Source organism: Dioscorea cayenensis, chromosome 20, assembly GCF_009730915.1.
Source record: "Dioscorea cayenensis subsp. rotundata cultivar TDr96_F1 chromosome 20, TDr96_F1_v2_PseudoChromosome.rev07_lg8_w22 25.fasta, whole genome shotgun sequence".
NCBI lineage: Eukaryota > Viridiplantae > Streptophyta > Magnoliopsida > Dioscoreales > Dioscoreaceae > Dioscorea > Dioscorea cayenensis.
In genome coordinates this window covers 7206840-7232331 of record NC_052490.1, presented here as the reverse complement: position 1 = coordinate 7232331, position 25492 = coordinate 7206840, and the positions used below count along the sequence as shown (strand labels likewise).

General features: G+C 36.3%; 1 protein-coding gene across 1 annotated transcript; it reads left to right on the top strand.

The window, feature by feature from the left end:
- Positions 1 to 12998: 12998 nt before the first annotated feature.
- Positions 12999 to 21863, top strand: LOC120251284 (telomerase Cajal body protein 1). The gene is made up of 11 exons (XM_039259840.1): positions 12999 to 13099; positions 13910 to 14073; positions 15821 to 16105; positions 16191 to 16237; positions 16311 to 16391; positions 16488 to 16561; positions 16629 to 16711; positions 17584 to 17687; positions 20681 to 20777; positions 21368 to 21448; positions 21806 to 21863. The coding sequence occupies exons 3-11, from the start codon at positions 15861 to 15863 to the stop codon at positions 21861 to 21863; spliced, it is 870 nt and encodes a 289-aa protein (XP_039115774.1). The 5' UTR covers positions 12999 to 13099; positions 13910 to 14073; positions 15821 to 15860.
- The last annotated feature ends 3629 nt before the right edge of the window (positions 21864 to 25492 follow it).

Genomic DNA, 25492 nt, shown 5'->3' with positions numbered 1-25492 from the left:
CATTTCATCCTTGAGTTTGGTTGGTTAATTATTTATTGGTTTCACTATTATTTATACTTGTGGTATTTTTATTTTTGTTGGTAAATCTTCTATTTTCTTAAATTTTTGGGAAAAATATTTGTGAAATGTTGTTATTATTTCTCCAAAATGAGAACCATGCTTAGGCTTGGAAAAAGTGAGTATTTTTCTTTTTACATTATTTATTTATCTACTTTATTTTTATTAGATGAATTTTTTTGGAAAAATACTTGTGTATATTTTGTATTCTTGGCTTGGAAATGTATCTCGAATTTTTTTGGTCTCCAAATGAACAATATGCAACCCCATCGCTGGGGGTTAAACCCACGACCTTGTCGACAAGTAATTTTGGAAAATGAGACTACAGTTTCGCACCGTGTCCGTTCGGTGAAATAATCAACGGCCACCTGTTATTCAGTCTTGGGTCACCGAGGGTAAATAAATGATTTCAGTTATTTCGGCTCGGGTCTGTTATCGAGGGTAAACAAATGACCTTTGGCACTTTCAGTGAATTTGGAGACATACTTTGGATATTGTATTTATTGTTTTACCTTTTGATTTTGTTTACACTATTTTGTGCTATTGCATTTTTGTGCAAATTTCAAACCTGAACTTTGCTTTCAGTTGTTTTGGATTACTTATTGGGCTAGTGAGCTCATAGATTTTTTTTTAAATCCTTTTCAGATCAGGAGCAGTAGACCCAGGGATCTTAGAAGGCTTCCAGTAGATGTCTTCTTTGGGATTTAGGTCTTAATGCTTATGTCTTTGCATCAGTTGTATTATTGGTTAAGAACCTCCTTGTAGGTCATGCTGTATTTTATTTACCTTGTATTTGAGTTTGGTTGTAAACCTTAAGTTGTACTCTTATTTGTTATTCTGTCAGTTTATTTCTACTCCTAGTCTGTGTTAGGTTTTGAGGCCTTGCAGGTTCACTGGGCCCCGCCCTGTGGGTCTATGGCCGTTTGTCAGCGCACCAGGTTCGGGGCATGACAACAGCTATACCCCAGATACGGCTCAACCCTAATATGAAAGAAGTAGTGCGTAGTGAGGTGATCAAACTTATTGATGCAGGCATCATCTACCCTATCTCTAACAGTGAGTAGGTGAGCCCAGTACAAGTAGTGCCAAAAAAAGGGAGGAATGACAGTGGTCACTAATGATAAGAATGAATTAGTCCCCGCTAGAACGGTCACAGGTTGGCGGGTGTGCATAGACTATAGAAAACTCAATGATGCTACTAGAAAAGACTATTTCCCACTACCTTTCATTGACCAAATGCTTGAACGACTAGCAGGGCACTCATACTACTGTTTCTTGGATGGTCTCTCTGGATACTTTCAAATCCCCATTGCCCTAGAAGACCAAGAGAAGACAATGTTCACATGCCCTTATGGTACTTTTGCTTACCGCCGTATGTCTTTTGGACTATGCAATGCACCAGCTACTTTCCACCGATGTATGTGATAAGTGCTTGTGCGATATGAATGCGAAGCATTTATTCCTTATGTTGAGCATTACTTTTCTCAGTTTTTTACATTAATATGTGTGTTTTTATGTTACTTTTATGCAGGTAAGGTTGTGAGGCCGAGTATGAAGGAAATGGGCCAATGTGGATCATAATGCACCTATTTTGGAGGAGATCTTGCTAAGGTTCAAACACGAAGACATAGGACAGGTGTGAGATGCTAGAGTGTGTGCCAACCTCCTCGCATTCGAGTGAGTACATCCATTTGGAGGGGCACAAAGGCAGGCACACTTGAGCATTCCGTCTTATGCATACAAGAACAAGAACCCCACCAACATATATATCATTGAAGAAGCAAGTGATTTACGACGTGAACGTGTGCCCGTTTGCGTTACCCCGATGAAAGTATAGAATTGGGAAGTTATTCGGTCGAAGACTCGTAGCAGATGCTAGCAATCAGCGTAGCAAAAGACCTGCTCACGCTGCCGAGGAATCAGAGAGACAGAGAATCCACACGGGCATGTGGAAATTATCCACGCCCGTGTGGAAATTCCGCACGGGCGCTTGTACCGTCCACGCCCGTGGAGTTGCCCGATTCCAGCCCTATTTAAAGCCGATTCAGCCCCGATTTTGGTATTCCTTTTTCCATCTTTTCCCCAACTTGTGAGAGGGCTTCAGCTAGGGTTTCGAGAGGTGTTGGCCAAGGTTTTGGAGAGGTTCTACGACTCCGACATCGCGATTCCATTAGGAAGAAGGTTGGTAGGGGAGCTTCGATCGAGGTGTATCCTATACCGGACGAAGGAATCCTTGGACGACGAGTAGAGGACTTTCCACAAGACCATCGATACGACCATTGAGGGGGTTTCTTTATGGATTCATTGCTTTTACATTCGATTTCTTTGATTGTACTTAGCTCCATGGAGAGCTAAACCCCTAGTGGGTACTTGTTTGATTGTGAACCCTAGGATGTATTCGTTTCATTGAACTTCTTTATTATGCTTTCAATAAATTGATGTTTATTGTGAGTTCCAACCTTGAATGCTTGATTGTATGAACATTTCCCCTAGAGTGACACTAGGGTTGAGAGTTCTTGTTGGTAACCTTGTGAGTGAGTGATACACCACGAGCGTTAGACAAAGCTAGGTTGGAGAGGGTTGAGAGGGTGAGTCGAGAGGTACAGGAGCGTCCCCTTTCCCCTCTGACATGATAGATTCTACCTCCGTTCCTCGAGTTCTTTGCGGCCATAATAGAGTGAATGGTCTAAGGGATGAACCTCCGCTGTGGCCTAGTTGCGCGTGCAATGGAGTGAAGCGTTGAGGTGATCTTAGTATCTAGGGCTTAATTGTGGCTAGGGACCTTCCGCCTGGACCAAAGGGTTAGGTTTAAATCTAGGAAGAGATTTATCACTTGGAATCCCTAGAGCTCATTGCAACTCTATGCGAGTGCGAGGTGTTGAGATTGTTCGATTTCTTCTCCGGGACATGTATAGAGTTAGGCATAGTTGACCTTAGATTTGGGACTATGTATGTAAGGATTTCCACGACTCACCATTGCATTGATTAGGAAGCATAATAGAGAGTTCTTGCACTTGAAGCGATTATCCTAGGTGAAGCATCATCCGAGTACCCCATCTTTATCGATTGCCTTGCCTCCTCCTTACTTTTGCTCTCTTACTTGTTGCTTTTAATTTCTGAGAATTGAATCATTACCACACTTATCATTGTTGATACTTCACATAGCTAAGAATCGAATTAAGTGTCTTTACTCCCTACTCCCTGTGGATTTGTCCCCGCTCACCCGGGATTATTACTTCGACAAGCCCGTGCACTTGCGAGATATAAGCAAGGGGAACTTGTCAAGCAGGCACTGTAGCGGTACTATAGCGGAGTCACTATTCATGCTGCGAGGCATTCGGCTGTGAGCTTCACGGGGTTCATGCGGCCGCGTGAGTGCCCGTGAGGTTTGCTGGAAATTCACAACTCTTAGTTACTGTAGCATAAACGCTATAGGGGAAACACTGTAGCTGAGTACTGTATCACCAACACCTTTTATGGGCAAAATGGCAGTGAGCTTCACGAGCATCCATGCGCCCGCATGGAGCCCGTATGGACCTAACAAGATATATACTTAACTGAATTTCTAGGGCAAGGGGAGACTTTTTTGGGAAAAGCTTTTTGGGGAGTTCTTGGAGCCGACTTCCACCAGTTTTGAGGAGGCAAGATCACATGTTTTGGAGAAGGGGAATCAAAGGGAGAAGCTTGGTTTGGCTAGATCTTCATCGATCTCTTCTTTGGGAGCTTGTAGACGACGAGGGAAGCCGCCCCAATCACGGCGTCCATGGAAGCTTTCCACCTAACTTGGCTTGTCATCTCACTTCCATTATTTGAGGGAGTTTTCCTATGCCATTTGTAGTTGTTTTCATGGACCTATTGTTTGTATTTGTTTGCATGGACGAGTAGACCCCAAGGCCACCGGATGCCGGTGAACCTTGGGGTGAACTTGTGTATTTGGATGATTTAATTATGTCTATTGCAATTGTTGTGTGTTTGTGATTCATTCTTGGTGCATTTCATGTGTTGCTTACATAAGAACTCTGTAAACAAACTTCTAGGTTGTACTTGGTAGCATAACCATCACCCTTGTACTAGACACACCAAGTTTGGAATGGATTCATGTACGAATACGCCGTGACCATCGGGTATTTTGTACCCCTCCAACATTAGGGCTAGACCAAGTTGCGTTCCGGCTCTAATTAGAGATTTCCCCCTTTGTTAATGCAATCGTATAAGGATTTGATCAGAAGAAATTCCGTATCAATACTTATACCAGATTAGGGGTCAATTACCGTGATCATCAGGTTGACCTAATTTAGGAAATCTCTTGGGCCAACCCTTCAATTGCATGACATTCTTAGCATCCTTTGTACTTTAGTAGCCCCTAGGGAATCCGCATCCGTGACCATTTCATTCCCTTGATTTTATACCCTTGTCCTATTTTAGACTCCACTTGTAGTTCTTTTATTTTAATTAATAGTTTAGAGAACCCCTTCGAATCTTTCGGCTAGACAATACGCAAAGAGGAAGTAAGGGTAGATCCTTGGGCCAAGGGAATACGACCCTCTCGTGCTCGCATGAGAGGTATTACTTGATGACTCCGTGCGCTTGTGGATGAGTTCACATCACATGCCAGAACTAGGATTCAAATCTAAACAAATAGATAATTAAATGCTTTATCTTTGTTTTGTTGACGATCTTGAAATTACCCTTGTTTCCCAGAAATCAAAAGGGACTGTGGATCGTGATTCCTCTCTATAATCACATACACACAAACGGCTCTGGGAATTAAGCAGGTATGCTAGTATCTCAAGAAACAACGCTTGTTTCTCGTTTTGCATAGCATGCACCCGCGATCGATCATTGAGATATAAGAGAAAAACAATTTCCTCTTTGTCTAGCGATTCGATCTTTAGATAAAAGAAAAAAAGGGACTGTAGGCGCGGTGGCAGCAGCGGGCACCGGCGGCGGCGGCTGCCAAGGGAGAAGAGGGGTGGGTAATGGCTAGGGTTTCTTAAGAGACTATCTCTCAATCACTCTATTGTCTCTTTTTCATATTAGGGTTAGACCATCTATTTATATTGGAAACCCAAAACCCTAATTTATGATAAAACCCTTCACTCCTAATCAAATTAGGACTCTCTTCTTTACTTGATCAATTAAACCATTTTAATTAACCAAATCAATTAGATTGAATTAACACTTAATAAGATCCAACTTGAATAAGCTATTCAATCCACCTAATTAGGTTTTTCACTAAAGCCCTAATTAGGTTGTCCAATGAGTAACAATTATTGAACCTTGATCTCGGCATTCTAGTGTACTATCCTGTAGGTTCATTTAACATGGACAATGAGCTTAAACAACTTTAACGCTTATAAATCATAATTACTCTCTAGCAAGATAATATGATTACTCAATATTAAACGAAAGTCAAGTTCGAGAATTAACAAACCTATCACAACCTCATACAATCCTTTACCACTGAATATCTTAATTAGCATAAGACATGGAGTGAGTCACCCTTATTAAATGCTAATTAATTTCTTAATCTCTTAGTGAACTGACTAGGTCAAGTAAATGATAACTCTTATCATTTTCCTTGGGTGTAGCCACGCACTACTCAGTCTCACTAATCATGTGGCCTGTGATATTTACACTCTCTACAGAGAGGGATAATCGCTTCACTTCACTCATGTCACCCAGCATGAACCGTGATATGCCTAAACAAATCCATACTTGCCACTTAGTTATGAATGATGTTAGGCGTAAGTCAAATCATGTAAAGATTCATATGAGATCCATAGTGATTTCAGGTCAAAGAATTTCAGTACAAGAATTGCTTGAGAAAAACTTTACAACCATGTAGTATTCTCAAGAGCGGATCGATCCAGGTACACTATTCCCTAACATTTATGTCCCTTGATTGATATCCCATATCCTATAACTCGTAAAACAAGGTCATCTCACAAAAGATATATTAGTCTTAATTTATTTTCATTCCCATGAAAATAATCGATTAGGGGCATTTAGAATATTGTTCCAATTTATGCTCCAAGGTTTTACTATCCAAATCATGCATTTTATAACTTGAGCAGAACCAATATTTAAGGATGTTTTATCTTATTAACTATGCATAGAAATAATAATTGATAAAATGATACCTCATAATAATTATCCAAATAATAAGAGTTAATGCAATGTATTGGGGCTAGGGCTTACATTAACATAAACCCCATCCTAGACTAAGAGTTTTTACTCTTCCATGATAAAACTACACACTACAAGCATTTCCATCAAAAAATACAAAAGATCAAAAACAAGAAAAACTCTTTCTTCCTTTCCTCCTACTTACCCAAAACTCCCTTTTCGGTCCTTCACTTTTCTGCATCTCTCCCCCCTTATTTTTACTTCCTTTTAGCTCTCCTTTTTATGTCCAGCTTGTCCTCCATTATTTTTATGTTCTACAGCCACTCTACTATACAAGTAGGTTATGTTCCTTACTAGGCCTAGCTTTCCTGGGCCTCATTTACTCAAGCACCACCTCCCTAGATATAGAGAATGCTAAACAAAAGAATTACATGCAAAAGTAAGGAAGAATGCATGATGAGATGACAAAAGTTGAGGTTTAATACATGAAAATATACTTAAAAGGTTGCCTACAACAACCTTCAATGTATGTTGTTGCTTTTTGACTATTGGGAACACTTCATATTCATTATATCCATACTCCACATTTATGGGTGCATTTGAAACTTGCATTATCATGAAATTTAAGTCCTATACTAATATAGAATTGTAAACAAATAAGACTACTAGAAAACAAATAAATGCACAATACAACCAATGTTTGTTTGTTTTTGTGTGTGTGTACTGAATGATGCATGTGTATGTCTGTGAAAAACTCAATACCAATGTTCATGTGTATATTTCTGTGAAAAACTAATTATCTTCAAAAGTTAAACTTCAGTTGAAGATCTCTTTGTGTGTTGTCTATGTTGTGTATGTGACTGTGTGTTGTCTACATTGTTTGTGTATGAATAACTAAGGACCAAAAGCTAAACTTCAATTCAAGATTTCTGTGTGTTTTCTCTTGATCCTTTGTTAGTGTGAAGATGGCTAAAAAGAAAAACTAGGTAATTCATACACATACTATTTGATTTGTATCATAGCACAAACAAAAACAAAGCAAAGAACACTAGCACAACTACATGATGCAGTTCAGTGAGAGTGTATTCTAGAACCACATGTTATTATTATTCTTCTCTTCATGTTTATTATCTTCTCAAAAAAAAAATATATGTTCATATCCAATATAAATTCATGGATAATATAACTATGATAGCATTCAATTTTAAATGTGCTGTTGCTTGTAAATAAGGCTTTTAAAACACTAGCCATGCTATAAATTCAGCTAGAAAAGGAAAGAATTTTCAATTCTTTTTAAAAGAGGAAATCTCCAAGCCTCCAGAATCAACTTTCCACCAAATTGCATAATATTACACTAGTCTCCTTACAGAAAATATATGCTTAAATAATCTAATACCTACAGCATCACAACCAAAATTCACTTCGGTATTGAATTTATAACAATTCAAAATTACAACAAGAGCACTAATTGTATTCCCTAAAACACTTGGTATGATTTGATGAATAATGCTCTAAATAAATTATGCACAGGTGAAATAATGAGATTACAAAATGAGTACATGTTAATGCCAAAGATGGAACTTGAACAATTGAAGATTGTTTAGGATTACCTTGATGTCCAACAATGACTGAATAGTTGTTCTAGATTAGAATATTAGAGTTGATAGTCAGAAAAGGTAAGTTGTGATTGCTTGATGGACAATGCTACACATAGACCAAATAAAAAATCTAAGAAAATAAAGATCAGGAATATACATGGAGCTTACTTTGCAATGAAAACATGACTAAAAACAAATAAATAAGGAAAAATTACATTAGATTTTTTTTATAACAAAACACGAAGATATACAATTTGTGACCACTCTAGACTAACTTACAAAGATCAACCAAGAACAATTAGTCATCATCAACATCCAATTAATAAAGATTTAAGTATAAAAAAAATCTACATTGTCCCTCTTATCTACTAGTACTTTGAAGTTACTATCTAAGATAGGGCTAATAGAATTCCTACAATCCACAATGAATTTGGCAAATAAAAAAAGTTTATATTTTTTCTCTAAAAAGGAGGAGATTTTATTTTTCTAGAATCACAATAAAAAAATCCCAACTCACAAATACAACCCAATATTAGAATCCAATATATATGAAATACCAATAAATCTAGTAGATCGATTATAATAAATTAAACAACTTTGCGGAACCCCTAATTTTCAATTTAAAAATTGGCTATGAAATCCTAAACCAAATAATAGAATAAAGTTATACCTTAAAGCTTAAGTTTTTAGATTTCTAACTTGAGTTGAGGGATTGAAAAGAGATTGAGATCTTGGATGAGAAATCTTCAAATAGATGGCACTCTTTTGAGTTCTAGGACTTTCAACTAGGAACTCTTCTTTGGGGTTGGAATTGAGTCTTTGATTGAAATCCCAAGAATCCTCTAGTGACGATTGCAAGGCTTTCAATGAAGTATGAGGATGATAAAACTAACAAGAAGCAAACTAGAGAATGACGGCTAGCCCAAAAATGAATGGGAGAAACATTCCCTTTTATATTTTCAATAAATGAATATTTAATTTATTAATATCTAAATTATATATATATATAATTACAAAACTACTTAATAAATATATTATATAACTCGGGCGGGCCTAGGGCCTTTAACAAAAAAGCAGACACGACCTGTTTTTAAAATGCGCTCTTTTTTTTGTCCAAGCTCGATCATCGGGCTTAATATATTTGTCCAAGCGCTCACAATTTTCAGGCAGGCCTTTAGGCTTGGGTGGGTAACCCAGCCCTTGGATAGATCTAACTATGAGGTCTCTTGACATTTATGGGAGCAAAAAGAGTCGATGAAAAGTTTTTATGAAAAACTCTTTTAAAACTTACTATGAGATCTCTTGACACTCATAGGAGTAAAAAACAATGTTGATAAAAATTTTTACGAAAACTCTCTTGAAATCTACTATAAGAACCAATGCTTGACACTCACAGAGGTGATGAAAGCTTTTGATGGAAATTCTTGAAAATTTCTCTTCAAAACCAACTGTGAGGTCCATGCTTGACACTTGTAGGGGTGATGAAAATTTTTGAGGTGATCCCTTCAAACCTATTGCAAGGTCCAATGCTCGACACACACAGGGGTGATGGAAACCATTTGAAGATTTTTCTTAAACCCATTTTGAGGTGCAATGTTTGACACTCTTAAGCATTATGAAAACCTTCAATCATTTTTTTCAAATCTACTATGAGGTCCAATGTTGGATATTCATAAGGGCAAATTAGAAAAGTCTTTTGATGACCTAGCCAAAGGAAATCAAGTTTATAGTTACAACTTAAGGTCCATTCTAAAAGCAAGTTAATCAAAATAGTTGAGTTAGTGATCTAATCATATGGGAGGTCATAACGTGATGATATGACCGTTAAGGCTCAAAAGCATGGAAGAGTCAAAACCTAACATTTTATACAAACAACAAATGTTACTCTGAAGTTTCAAGACACAAAGAAGTCAAAGACCTAAGAAGTTTTACAAGTCAAAGGCCTAAAAACTTCACAAACAAAAAATACTGAAGTCTTCAACAATAAAAAAATTAAGAGAATCAGGTATGTGACTCACAAATGTAGAGTGACCATAACTTGAGATTTATACAATATGTCAAGATGCAAACACACACACACACACACACACACACACACACAAAAAAAAAAATCAAAGAAGGCCATAGTCACCAAGTTAAAAAAAAAAGGTTCTTTACGATAAGTGAATAACTAAACATATTTTTATATGATTTATACAATTAATTGGCATGAATTGTAGCATTCATTTGGAAGACAATGCTTAACATGGATAAAAATTGCTTCTAGGTTATGGGTGATGCATGATGGGAAAGAGGAAGCTCAAAGAGGTAATGTTGGACCAAAACAAGAAAGAAAGAGCTTTCTCAACATCATGAACAAGATAATAGGCCAATTATAACACCTTATAGTCCCCTTACGGTCACCGCTTATGGCCATAAGGCTCATTCAGAGAACCTTGCGGGCATGCTTATGCCCGCAAAATAGGAGCATAATTGCCAGACAGAGAACCTTGCTGGTAGGAATTATGCTCGTAAGCTAAAGCATAAGTTTCATTCAGAAGAGTTTATGGGAAGCACATATGCTCGTAAATGAGGTTACAAACACCATCCAGAAAAATTTATAGTCCAATATTTATAAGTGTAAGTTTGACTGTAACATCAAGATAGAAGACCTTATAAGCGGAGCTTACTCCCATAAGACGACTGTAAAGCACTCGACCAATCATCTCCAACTCCTTACGCCCTTGTTCTTACACCTATAAGTTGTTCGTAAGAGATTAGATATAAAATATATTAGAGATTTTAGTGAGAGTTTTTTGGGATATCTTTGGCCACCAAGCAAAGAAAAAAGAGGATAAATAATCTTAGGCATTTCTCCAACAATCTAGTAACTTGGAGGTTTCATCCATGGTCTAGGGCATCATTAGAACCGATGAGATGAGTTCTCGGAGGAGTTTGTGGGAGATTTGTGGTAGATTGACTAACACTCTGGGGTGGTGAAGTTTGGAAGAAGTTTTAATGTTTTCATTTACTTTCTTCTCATTGGTTGGATTGTATGATTGTTCTCTTCTAATGGAGAACTAAACTTCTTGGTGTTTGGGTATGTATAGAACCTAGGGTCTACTATTTTGTTGACATTGGTTCTAGACTTCGAAGCTTGTATCGATTGATCAATTGCAATACTTTGATGTTAAATTCAATTATGCATTATTATTTGTCTTGAACTCTATTGTAGTGAAAGCCGAGAGTCCATGATTAATGTACTTATGTAACAAATCGAGAGATCCATCTCGTATAGACATACCACAATGGAAGGAGATCACTAGTCCACCTAGAAATAGGGCACTTTAGGATTGAGATTTCTCTCCTTGTGATTCTTCCAAGTGAGTTGACATAGGATTCCAATTGTAATGCAATCATAGAGAACGAGTATTAGGAAGAGATTCAAATCTAGTTTTGTATGGAATTAGGGCCAATAGCCTGGAGAGAAAGATTGATTACTCAATAAATTTGTGTCTTCTCTAGATAGAGTTCATCGAGTGCAATGCAGATAGGGTAGTTTGATATCAGCACTATATGAGACTAGTTATTGTTCACCTTGAGAAAGAGGACAATATGATTTAAGAACCCTCTCAATTCAACTATATTGTAAAATCTTGTGCAACCTTGCTCAAGACTCAAGCAAACCTAAGGAAAGTTTATGCCTGAACACATTTTTTACATGCTTAATATGTCATGATTTTACTTGTTTTCCGATTCTTAGTTTCTGTTTTAGATTTAACACCCATAATTGTGGCTAGGCTATTTGATGATTTGAGAAGTAGTACTAGTACTCTCTAGTTGAGGATCGATAACATTGTTTTTTAGCACCCTATAAAACTAGTTAGCATTGCACTTGCACTTCATAGGTGACATTAGTTCTTATCGCTTTCTAATGTGCTTTTAGCAAAAGAGTCAAGAGCATTAGCCAAATAATGCAAATATGAAAATTGGAAAGCAGGATTAAAGTAAAAAATTGTTTTCCTAGTTTGTTTTGTATTCTCTCTCATGCTCATGTACTCATACGCTTTTTGAAATACAAAAAAAAAATTTATGTTTATCCAATTATTTGTCATTCACACATGTTCTTAATTGGAGATTCCCATAACTTAGTTTGGGGTAATTAATATTAGAAGCTTGCCTCTAATGGAAGTCATGAACCCACAATTACATGAAACTTTAAATAATTAAAATTATGATTTGTGATCACTTATTTTTAGTTGATCGACCTTATTAAAGGCAAAACAATATAAACGACCCCACACAATGCTAATTGGTTATAAGAAAAATTAAGTACCAAATAAAATAATTAAATTATCACTCACAAAATGTAAAATTAAAAAAAATAAAGAATGTTAAGGAATTACAGGTAAACTGAAAATAACAAACAAAATAAATAAGCTAACACTAAATTAATTGACTACAATTAAAATAATTGACTATAATTTATAAATAGAACTATTAAACAACTAATAGAGTAAAATTTAAATAATCTGATGTATTTAGCAAATAAAACAACAATAACAATTAATAGCATTGCAAATAAAACAATAATAACAATTAATAGCATAAATTTAAAATTAATCAAGCCGAAATTAGGGCTAATCTTATTCATTAGATATTAGGGAGAGCTTGAGATCAAAGAGAGAATCTAATAGTACTTAAAAGAAATGTGGAGCCTTGAGAGTTGAGAGAATTGCAAAATTGGTGTGAAATTAATAGGGGGATAAATGTCGTATATGGAATCAAACCGAATGAAAAAAAAAAGGAAAAATACTTTATTTTACATTTTGTCATGGTTAAAACTATAAAATAAAATAAAATAAAGCCCGTTGGGTTGCAACCATCCGGTGTTACCTTGTGGGATGCAACTCCGGGCTAAATTGATGGATCAATTTTCCAATAATAGATTAGGGATAGCCCAACTCGTCACTATAGCAACCTAGTTACAAGGTTGACCAAGTGGGTAAGTTTTGGACTGGTTTTTTCTCTTTAACTCGTACCTATTTTTAGTCATGTAAAACAATGACAATTCGCAAGTATTTTATCAAAGGAGGGTGTATTAGCCAGTGTAGTGCTGCTTTTTCCAATGGGTTTTTTCCAGGGTATTGTATAAAATCTAAATATTAAAAGTACGGGGGTCTACATGCAAATCTCATAAATATTAAAAGTACGGGGGGTCTAGCTAATCTCATCTTTTTTTTTGCCCTAGTGGTCAAGTCCGAGAACACTCCCATCACTTCCTAAGGCCTCCGATCATCGCCCGGCGAGCTCTCTGTTTCCGTGCAGAATCTCAGGTCTCTCTCTCTCTCTCTCTCTCTCTCTCCCTCCCTAGGGTTCTAATGGCAGGATATCAGTGATCCAGTGCTGTAATTTTATTTTAAAAATGCTTATGTAGTCTGATTATTGGTCATGACTGAGATTTTGGAGATTTAATGTAATATTTACCTTGACTAGATGATTTGGGAAATGTGAAGATTCAGTTAATCAAAAGGGTAGACTTTCTGGAGCTGCAAGTGCCATGCTTTTTTTAATTTTTATATTTGATATTGAGAAGCTATCTGTTCTCTTAAAATGGGTATGACACTACAAATAATTTCTCAGTTTTCTTTTATGGTTATATTTTTGAAGAAATTATTATTTCAGTATTATTTATATAATTAAGTTCAGTGTTATTGTAAAATTTACCAAGAGTCATTTGTAGAATCCAATTAGGTTGAATGGAATGCTGGTTTGACACACACCCCAGGTTCTTAAAGTATAGTTTTGACAAGTACCTTAGAAAGCAAAAAAGGAAAATGATTAGAATAGCATATACATTAATGTTATCATATATATTCTTCAATGGAGAAAGAGAAAAATGCAGCATGATGTCAAGACTAGGAGTTCAAGATTGATAGAGAAATTTTGCTGTTTTAGGATTAATGTTCCCTTAGCCATCGTAAGGGTTGAATAGAAAATTATTGTGGTTGACCCAACAGATCCCACATCAATAGAAAATTAATGTTCATGTCTGTAAATGATTGTGTAAACTTTCATATGTAATGAGTAAATACCTCATCAATTGGCCTGATTGCGCAATCAATTTTTCAATTGATTTGGTTTAGACTGTTAATTTCAGGGCATTGAAAGAAAGAAATTGCATAATTCTAAAGGGCTTCACTATCTAAATCAGTGTTGCTGTGATGAGCTTGACAATGTAGATGACTCCAAGGAGTACTTGGAAACTAGGAGGACTATGGGTATCGTTCGAATCAGTTCTGATGAACAGGCATGCGTTTTCGCCTCATTTCAATTTGGAAGGAAAATCCTTATTAATGGTCACTATTTGCTTGTTTCACAAGAAATGCATTGTTTTCTCATGATTTTTTCAATGTGCGTCAATGTCATCCTTGGTACTATTTTGTTTGAACAGAAATGAAAGTAATTGCTAACCTTAGAAATGTTATCAACATTATGTACGAGAGTACCTTATTGTTATCTTACTATTTATATCAAATGATTTGACATAATGAGACTTAGTGCTGGGTCTTATAGTTTGATTGCCTATCATTATCCAAAACTATTTCATACATTCCATTTGTGCATGTGGGTTCTTATATTATGCCAGAGAGGCTGTGGGACAAAATATATGACTTGTATGCTACAGTTATACTGATAATTGGCCATCTATTTATTGCAAGTCAAACTGAACAGAGTCTTGTTTAAAGTTCTGTTTACAATTAGCATTGACCTTTGTTGCTGTGTAAGTCGGAGTGACATGAATTTCCAATATTAGAGGACATGGCTCAGAGAACAGTTGGAGTTAATTAGGATTTCCATTATTCTCATACCATTTTGTTTTTTAAGGTGGATACACAAAAAATATTGATGATAACACTAAACTATATCATTCTTTTAATCTTATTGAAAAGTGCCTATACTAAGAAATGAGTCATTGCTATATAAAAGAGGAAGTTACAACACAACACTTCTTTTTGTTAATATAATACTATATTTGAAAGGCAACTTAAAAATCCAATAAAATGACATATCCTCATCCTATATAATAGAGCAAGTACTTTGGTTATTTTATAAAATTTTTAGTTGACTTTTAGTTAGAAAGTCTAAGAAAATAACGGTGATTTGTAAGGGTGTATAAGAAATATGTCTTTTACAAGGGTATATTGGCAATTATCTATTTTGTTGGGGTATGTTAGTAGAAACAAACCCCGAAATTATAATGTACTTGTTAGTTATATGTATTCATCTGATATTCTGGTGTTGTCTGCAACTATCTGCTCACTGGACGAGTTAATGCCATACCTTCATTAAAATTTCAGGAAGCGCTTCTCTGGTTCCTTACAGGAAGCTCTTATTTTTGTTAACAACAAGTTATAATTCCTATGAATAGCCTTCAAAGATTTGGATATCATCTAGGTGTCTCACTAACTGGTGTAAGGATTTTAGTGGCCTTTCTTAGGTCAATGCTAGCATTACTTTATATTAATAAATTGTCTGGAGGACTGGAGTTGACAAATCGGACTTACATTCAGCCATTCAGGTCGAGAGTTCAGTTGTGTAATCGTTCTTTTTTTTTTTTTGGTTGAAAGTTAATGAATAGTCCTTGAACTATACACAAATGCTCATTTTGGTCTCTAAACTCAAGTATCACTTATGTCCTTGAGCAATATATAACTATTTACTTGGGGTTGGCAATTTATCTGTTTAATGGATTGTCTTAGTTATTGATTAGTTGAGATACCATTTCAGAACCAAAATAAACATATTAATATGATGTTCATGAACCAAAGTGGACATATTTTTGCTGTTTCATAAAAGAAGTTAATTTTTTTGCATAGTTCAGGTACCAAACAGAAAATCGTTGTGTATTTCTGGGAAAATGGTGACTTTTGGGTTTAAGGACCAAAATGAACAGTTTGATAGAGTTCAAGGATCGATCATGGACTTTATTAGAGCATAATTGATAAATGATGAAATATGTGAAACCTTCAAAATGTTCTCTTGCCTATCACCAGGTTTAAATTGTACCCATAGAAGCATAAGAAAAGAGGCATCATGACTGTGGACAGAAGGGAAGAAGAACAAGACCCTAGTCAGCAGTCAACAGATGCCACTGCTGTTTGGCCGTTTCTAAGGTTTGATTCTCCTCCTCGCAAGATTTATCACTTCTTCCAGCAGTTCAGGAATGGGGTTGAAAACCCTAGCAACTATAATAACTTCTTAAAAGGGGTGAAGTGGTCACCTGATGGCACATGCTTTCTCACTAGCTGTGATGACAACACCGTCCAACTCTTCCACCTGTGAGATTCTTGATTCTTTCACCTCCTACAAATTCACATTTTAGTTTCTACTATCTCCATCAATTTATGACTATGCTCCTGTTAGGCCTGAGGAGGCTAGCTACATTGATCAACTGGCTTCAGATTACCAAGGTCTGACATCCTCCTCCCTCCCAATACTTCATTTCATCAAAATTTTGACTTTAATTAATTCTCCTTTATGTAGATTCTTACCATTCAAGTCTCGTCATAAATGAAGCAGAGATGGTTTATGACTACTGCTGGTACCCCTATATGTGTTCATCAGGTTGGTATATTGCGATGAGTTGGACTGTTGTTAAAATTTATGTCATGAGTTTGTTTTAATTTGATATAATGTGGTGGGCTGCTTGTTCTTGCCCAGATCCCACCTCCTCTGTTTTTGTGGCAACAACACGTGATCACCCTATTCATCTTTGGGATGCTACATCTGGTCAGGTAAAGGATCGGTAATTTGCTGCAAATGTAACCATATTGCTGATTATCATTTTTGCTTTGATGGTAGCTGCGGTGCACCTACCGAGCCTACAATGAAATGGATGAGATAACTGCCGCCCTTTCAGTCTCCTTCAGCTCCTCAGGCACCAAGTATTTAATTTGTCTTCCACAGTCTCTGATGCTTACCTTTTATCTTCGGTCTATATGTTGATGACTTTGTAATTTGCAATTTTGTTTGTTAGTCCCAAGAGCAAGTTTCTAATCAGACATATGATGATCAGCAATGTTATGATACCATGGTTCACTGTAAAGGTTCCATTTCATTTTATTATTTTTTCAAAATCTACATGGAAATTCCAAATAGATTTTTTTTCCTCAAAAAAATTTATTAACTTTCATGTCATATCTTACTTTCTTATATGTCAGAAACTACCTTTTTATAGCTCTCTTAGAGCTGGACAACTAATATATAAAATGATACGTAGGATTTACTGCATGGTGTTAGATCGTGTGATGGGTATTGTCTGAAATATTTTGTATTACAAATGTATAGTTTGTAGATGCTTGAAAGGCTATATTATATCAAAAGACATGTATCATTCAAGCGACCTGACATTATGATGTTTTAATGTTTTCACACTGTTATAATACAATGAAACTCTACAATTTCTAGTCATGCCAAAATTTCCACACTTGTTCACTTTCACAAAATATAAAGCTTCTTTTTCTAAATTAAGTACCACTGATAATTTCGTAATATGACTATATTTGTCGAGATAAAAAGTGGTTTAATTCCTTTTCAATGTTTATCATTTTATATGTTTTGATTCTCCTGGTGCGTAATTTCTTTTCATGGCACACTTACGCAGATGTATTTTGGGGAAGTTATCTGCTTAGCTGGTTTTGTAAAATATGTTCATGCCATTTGTATCATGTTATTGTTGCATATTTCAATTCTTTATGGGGGATAGCATCTGTCCTTTGTATGTTTTCTGGTTCTATATTTTTTGTTCCTTCTGCAGGCTTTTTGCTGGCTACAATAAAATGTTGAGAGTATTTGATGTACATCGCCCTGGTAGAGATTTTCAGCAATTTTCTCTTCATAAAGGCAAAGATGGACCTTCAGGTATTTGTTGATATTTCTTAACACATGGTCAAATCTCGTTAAAAATTCTTTTAGTTCAAATTATTCTCCTCACAACTTTATGAGGTAGCATTATTTATTTTTTTTTGAATATTGTTGCACCAGTACTTATATGTTAATATAATGGCAAACAATTTTGGGATATATTACTTTTTTTTAGGCGAGGTTTTTATTAGTGTAATTAAAAGTGCTAAGTGCTCTTAATTGATTAGAAAAGAATAATAAAATTTTAATTAATGTTGGTCATATCGAATCCCAACAAAGTCTTTTACTAAAGCATCAAGGAATAGGGTCTAAAATCGTAAAAAACCAATGCTTTGAGGAGCTATATACAAAAAAAAAAAACCTAACACTTGAGAAAACCTAGAGCTAAACGAGCTAAGCTGCGGGCCGCTCACTGGTTGTGTTAGTATATACACTAGCACTTGGAGAAGACCCTAATCAAATTTGCACGGAAGGGGCTACTTCAGTGTTAGGGCAAGCATAGATAGCGTGTCTAATCCAGGATAGCTAATCTTTTTTTATTTTTTCTTTTATTTTTTCTTCTTTTGATCGATTTGCATAAAAATAATTGTGTATGTGTACTTAGACTATTTGATCCAACAATCTTACACTGAAGTAGGCATACTTGCACACACACACACACATATATATATATATTGTTTAGCTCCGATTACACTCTGTGTTGTACTGCCCTGCAATTTTTTGCTAGTGCTCTGATTCAGTATAACTATTGATGTGTCGTTGATGCATTATTATTGCTTGAGGCAAAAGGCGCCACGAAAGGCGCACACCAGAATAATGTAATAATAAATAACTTATATATATATATATATATAATTTTTAGAATAATTAAAGTCAAACGGGGCATAACATATAGTCAAACAAAACAGTTCCTACATATCTAGAACTACTCAAGGTTTTTAGAGTGCAAATGCTATCTTTATAAGTCATCTAATTCTATAATATCAGCATTTTCATCATCTAAGCTAGCTTCAACTCCACTAGATTTATAATCCTCAATCTCCTCTGATTCCTTGTCTATAATTCTTGGTCTAAAAGTTGAAGCTCTCGTACTTGAGCTTCCTCATTTTTTTTGTTCTAAAGTTTACAGCAAGTGCAACTTTTGCCACCTTTTCAATTTTCTCTAATTGATTAGTTAATTCCTTAATTTACTCATTATTTAAAAAAAAAAAAAACAGCAACTATACATGTAAATCACCTAATTTTTCTCCACAAAGTTTATTTCCTTCCTTATTAGTAAGTGTGCCTTTTTAAAATCATCTAATTTTCATCCCCTAAATTTATTTCCTTTCTTATTAGTGTCTTTTTAAAATCCTAATTATTACTAATTGAAAGCATTAAATATAGGGTTTATAGCAAAAACAAAAAAAAAATAAAAAAAAATAAAAAAATAAAAAAAAATAAAAGGTGCTTATTTTTATTACGAGGCTCTTGGCAAAAAGCGCTCGCTTAGGCTTGCCCTCATTGAAGGCGCTTCGCCCTGAGGGTGTTGAGATGCTAGGGCCTCGTCTTGCCTGAGCACCTTTCTCGTTTTTAAGAACACTGGGTTTTATCACCACCATATCTAAAATTGACAACCTAAAAAAATAAAGTACTGAATAATTCTGGTGATCCTTCTTCATGCACTAAGTTTTTGTATGAGAAGGCTTGCTTGTTGCAATGGTGGGTCTTGATGTGAAATGCCTTCTGCCTTAGGATCCGCATAAGTCTCAATCAATGGGTTAATTGGACTTTCTCTTTCTTTGATGAGTAGTTCCTTCTTTCTCTTACACATCAGGTTGGCTTTCCATGAGGCTGACGGCCAAGTCCAACCTTTATCCCATCCATGCGAGAAAAACATCAAGACAATTTTTTTTAGTTATTGGGGAAAGGGAGAGGGGAAGGAGGATGGGAGACTTATTGCCTATAGAGGTTTGATCTGCCCCATTGGATGAGCCAATTTCAGATTTGGTTTATTGAGCTTGACTATGCCATGTGTCTATGGATTTGATTATGCCATGTGTTTGCAAACCCGGTGATGTGGTTTTGAGGAGAAATATTTTGCGGGGAATGGAAGCCAGACAAGGAAGCTTACTCCTAATTAGGATGGTTCCTATGTGATTATTGAAACCTGTGCCTTGATTGTAGTTCAAGATGGATAAGCTATGTTGAAGTTGCTCAACTTGATTACCCACTTTGTGAGCCTTTCAAACACATCATACTTTTGCAAAATTGATTTTAGTGGTTAGTCAGTTAGCAGTACCATGCGCTGCACTTTAAAATAAAGCCTTAACTATGGACAAAGGTGACTAGGGTGGATACGAACTTCTTAATTAGAAGGCATTTGGCCTATACATCACTAAGCATCTTATTGGTGTAATAGGCCTATGAACACCCTCCTCCTTACATAGAACTGAGTTAATTGCATATTCTGAAGTGGCTAAATACAATTTTAGCATGTCTGGAACCTCTAGCTTAGTTAGCAACGGTATGATGCTTAAATATTTTTCCAAATGTTGGAAGGCTATTTCGTACTCCTTAATCTATTTTACTTTCGGAGCCTTTCAAAGGGTTTGTAAAAAAAGAAGACTTTTGTCTCTCAACTTTGAGAGTGAACTGCCCCAAGATTATGAGTCGACAATTCAACTGTTGGACCTTCCTTACTAACTTTGAGGGGCTTATTTCCAGTGTCACGTAGATCATTTCCAAGTTTGGCTTAATTCCCCTTGGGGTTACCCTGTAAATTAGGAACTTTCTGAACCTTAGTGCAAAAGGCACATCTCATTTGGTTTAGATGCATGTTAAATTTCAGGAAAACCTGAAAGTTTTTTCTTTTTTCTTTTTTTTCAGATAAATCACATGCTTTGCCCTTTTTTTGCTTTTCACAAGCATGTCATCTATGTTCGCTTCTATGTTGTTCCTAATTTGTTCGCTAAAGATTTTATTCACTGACATCTATAAAATTGCTTCAGCATTCATCAAACGCAAATGCCATGGCCTTATAGCAATAAGTTCTTTTATCTTAAATGAAAAAGGTTTTCTCCTTCTCCGCTTCTATGATTTGAATCTGTTGGTATTGTTAAAAGGCATCGAGAAAGCTTAATTGCTCATGCCTTGTAGTGAAGTCTACCAATTTATTAATTATTTGGGGTGGAAACTATTTTTGGGACAAGCTTTATTTAGATCTGTAAAATCTTTGCATAATTTTCACTTCCCATTGGCTTTTGTAACTAAAACTACATTGGTTAACTAACCTGGTTATTGGACTTTTCTAATAAATCCTGCCTTCAGTAACTTTCCAAACTTTTCATCAATTGTTCATTGCCTTTTAGCGTTGAAATGGCATTTTTTTTGCTTAACTGGTTTGTACGTCGGATATGCATTGTTGGAGAAGGAGGATCTCGATAGGAATTAAAGGAAAACAATTGAAGATTTGTTTATAATTGAATTAAAGAACACCAAAGCTTGGCCTGTAATTCGAGAGATAGGCTAACCTCTCCAATACCCAACTACTAAGAACAAAAAAGACAAACCACAACATGACCCCCATATGACTCTTTAATCTCCTAGTTATATCTAAACCCTAAAAAGCTAAATTACTATTATACCCCTAATTGACTTTTTAATTCATGATTGACTTTTCTTCTTTTTTTATTTAGGCCTAATGTAAATCTTTATGGGGGCAGGCCTAATATTACTCCCCTCCCAAAAAGACATCATGTCCTCAAGGTGGAATCCAGGTAATTATTGTTGAATAGGGATGTTCTTCTTTGATCACACCTTATTTTTAAGTTGATTTGAGTTAATGTCTTGAGAGAGTAGATCAAGCTTCAGGTTATGAGGATCGTGAAACTCCTACATTCAAGTGATATCTTATGACTTCACGGTTTCTCTTGAGAGGTATTCCAGTATCCAAGCAAAGATTTACCCATTGGCTCAAAGAAAACTCAAGATTCTCTTTGTTGACACCTTACAACTTTACATGATATAAACAACCTTGTTTGGTTGGTTTTCCCTCGGTCAAACTACAACCAATTTTTCTATTGAGGCTGGCTTTGTTGCCGGTTTCTTTTAACCTACTTTGCGAACCTTTGCAGATGTGGTTTCTTGCTTGTTACCTTTGAGAAGGGTTATGTAGCATTGCCAAGCAGGTGATTGGTTTCCTCACAATCATTCACACCCTTGCTTTGTTGGGAATTTCATCATAAGATGGTACATGGAGACCACAGCCTTTAAGGCATTCATGGTCCTTGCAAATGACAATGTTAGGACATTTGACCACAAGAAAAGTTACTGTCACTATAGTTTGGCAAGGTGGAGCTCTTGTTGTAAGCATTAAGCAAATCACGTTTTTGGGTAGCAAGGCTTGTTGAGTGAACCCTTATAAATAGGACTTTAAAGGCCTAACCACTCTAGGCCATATCTTTCTTCTCATATGTGTCCTAAAACAGAATATATGCCCAGCTTCCACTAATTATAAGAATTTTCATTACAACAAATTTTCCTTCGATCATCTAAAGTACTAGTGTGTTATCATGCAGATGATGAACTCTTAGATCATTTTTGAAAGACTGTTTAATGATCTGTCCAGTCTTCTTATTTGGGAGTCCAGATTAGGTGTTTGTCCTGGTGTTCTATTTTTGCGCCAAATACTAGTCTTCTTGCTAGTGGATCTTGTACTATAAAGTGGATCACCCCACCTATTGGTTGGTTTTTTTTTGATGGGATGGACACGCCTTTCTATGGATCTTGCTTTACATATTGACCAAGGTGTCACTTTGGATCAAATCTTCTATCTCATCCGGTAAGTTTTCACTCTTGTATGTCGTGACAATTTTCCTGATGAAAATGGTAGTACGTTTGGGGATTTCTCCGAGCTATAAGGGTTGTTATCTTGGAGGGCCACTTTAGTATCTCCTGATCTTGTATTTGCATGAGGATCCCTCCTCAGCTTATATGCAAAGGCATATAACTGCAAAATTTGATCAGGGTACTTCTTTTCATCAATCATTGATCTTGTTTTAATCTTTTTAGGGCGCTTAGGTGGTTCTTTATTATCTTTTCTGTCTTTCCTCTGCCTTCCTTACCCTGAATCACCTTTTATAGCCGCTTGGATCTCATATTCTCATCAATGTTTTTGTATTTCCCAACAAGGGTTAAAAGCTCAGCAAGATCTTTTAGTTGTCTTTTGAATGAGGAAAACTAGAAAGGTGGTCACTGGAGTTTGGCCATCAACGCCACCACAGCAAACATCTTATTTAAATCGGGAGCTTCAATTGTCTCAAGATTGAATTAGTACATGAAGCGCTGGACATTCTACCTTTTGCTACCAAATATTTGTAAGCATAACGGGAATTTTCTTTCGCTTCTTGTAAGTAGCCAAGGAAAATTTAACTTAACTTTTCAGAGAAAAGAGCCCTGCTTGAGGCTAGAGAACCATGACTGATATTTATCTTGGAGCATTATTGAGAAAGCCTTACATACTATCTCATTAGGGGCTCCATGTAAGAATATCATTGTCTTAAAGGCTTCCAGATGTTTAACAAGGTCCAAGATGCCATGATACTTTTTGATGGATGGTGTTTGGAAACCTATTGGAAGTGGTGCATTAAGAATGTTTAGTTATAAAGGTAAAATGGTCGGATGGAACCGCCTCAGATTTTGAGCCTCTTTGGGAGATGGTTTCTTGAAAGTAGCTTCGGGTGCTTCAACATTGGTGCTTCTCACTTGGGAGCAAGCCCCTCGACCTCCGACCACTTCCAGTGATAAGCATTCACATGTTTTCTCGGATTAGTTTTGGTGTTGCTAAATGGCTTCCTTGAGACTCTCTAGAGCCTGACTTCACAATTTGCCAGTTGATTCTCATTGTGCAATGGCCGGTGTCAGTTATAGTGTAGCTTCGAATGACTAAACCTTGTGTCAATGATTGGATGAATCTGGTCAAAGGCATCTCTAAATCGGTCATCTAGTATTCTGACCTTGAAACTTGATTCTCCATATTCAGGGCTTATTGTTGTTGTTGGAAACAAGGTGGTTCCATGTCTTCTATTACCTAGTATTACTCTATGAAGATTTAGATGGCTCCTCAACCCAAATTGTGGGTGTTGTATATGATTTCCATGGTTTCTCGTGCGTACCACAAAATGCACTTGGTCTACCAAGGATGTAATTAGAAATGAAGGCCAATCAAATGGAGCATGTCCTTCCTACACCCTATACAATAGTCTTCACCACCACCTAATGGGGATTGAATGTCTAACTAACCTTTCGATGACTTCAATTTGGGCCACTAATGAGTACTTGGTGCGATCAATCTCATGAAGTCCAACTACCTTCTTCTTGTCTCTGGCGTTCGCGATAACTTTCTTAGCTATTTCTTCAATGACAGAGATGTCGGGCTTCTTGAGGTCTTGCTCCCTAAGGTACCCTCTGTTTAGCAACCTCAAGTAACCTTATCTTGTAACTTGGGTTCAACCCATTGTAAATACGACGATCATCACTAGAACCCATATTGAGGACATTTCACTTGGGACCTCCTTGAGCCTATACCATGTCTCCAAATGAGACTCCAATTCCGTTGCCTGAGAGGATATTTCGTTCCTAAGCTTAGCGATTTCTCGAGATATCGGACACGAAAAGCTTCTACCATCTTTCTTCCATGTGAGTGATCGTGCTCTGGGTAATGAATGTTGCCATTGCTTACTTTTCCTTTCAAGGAAAGAGTTGGAAGAGCCATCAACGATAGCATCACCAGTAGCACCATTGATCTTGAGCATGTCATTACACTTCTAAGTTCTCCTATGTGATTATTTGGATATCGGCCAAACCATGAAACTATCTTGTTGCTTTTAATAATCGAGATGAATGTAAGCAGCTCAAATTACGGTATCCAATAGGTGACACATACAATGCTAGATTGTGTACCCAAAAGCGAAAGTCTGCGGCATAATCAAAAGCGGTGTCCTACATTGCCTCGTCGTATCCAGTATCTAATCCTTCACCTTCTACCTCAACTTGTTTGTTTGTTCTTACAGGTTCTTTACCCCTTCTACGTAGTGTTAGATTCAAGTTCAAGATCACCGCCAACTAATGTTGAAGGGTTCCATCGGTCATAACTTTGGGTACACTTTATAAAGAAGAAAAATAATAAGAAGGACAGAAGAATAAGAGGTGTGAAATAGAATAAATGGTTAATATCTAAAATACCAAGTCTAAAGTGTTTCTTACATACCTATTCCCTAACTGTGATTGCCAAAAACTTGACAATGCCATTTTGCGTGTACCTCAAGTGTATGGGTTTGTCGAAGTAATAATGCCCGGTAATTGGGTTGTTTAATCCATGGAAAAGTGATTAGAAACACAAAGATTGGTATTTAGCTAGAATGATGATGAATTAATAGTTATGTGAATAAGATTCAGTTCAAATAGAAATAAGAAAGAGAAGGAGGCACAAATGAAATATGGGAGGGTAATCGATTTGATAAATGGGGCACCGGACATTGTCACCAGGGGATTTGTTTCAAGTGCAAGACCAATCATTATGTTTCCTATAATGTTTAATGAGTCATGGATCATTGTTGGTCCCATACTTAAGGTTAGGTGACTAACGTGTCTTATTGTCCTGTGAGAGATCTCGGTCTCGACACCTCACACTGTGTTGGGTTGCTTGGCTCTAGGAGTTCCAGGTTAAACCATATTTCCTGAAATAGATCTAAACCTTGGGTCCGGAGCGAAAGACCCTAGTCATAATTAAGCCGCAGATATTAAAAAGATTACTTCAACAT

Bases quoted from the DNA above. Each gene is read 5' to 3' on its own strand.
- LOC120251284 (XM_039259840.1), top strand. From the start codon at position 15,861: ATGACTGTGGACAGAAGGGAAGAAGAACAAGACCCTAGTCAGCAGTCA. The intron at 16,106-16,190 runs GTGAGATTCTTG...TGCTCCTGTTAG, and splicing joins ACCGTCCAACTCTTCCACCT to GCCTGAGGAGGCTAGCTACA. The intron at 16,392-16,487 runs GTTGGTATATTG...GTTCTTGCCCAG, and splicing joins CCCCTATATGTGTTCATCAG to ATCCCACCTCCTCTGTTTTT.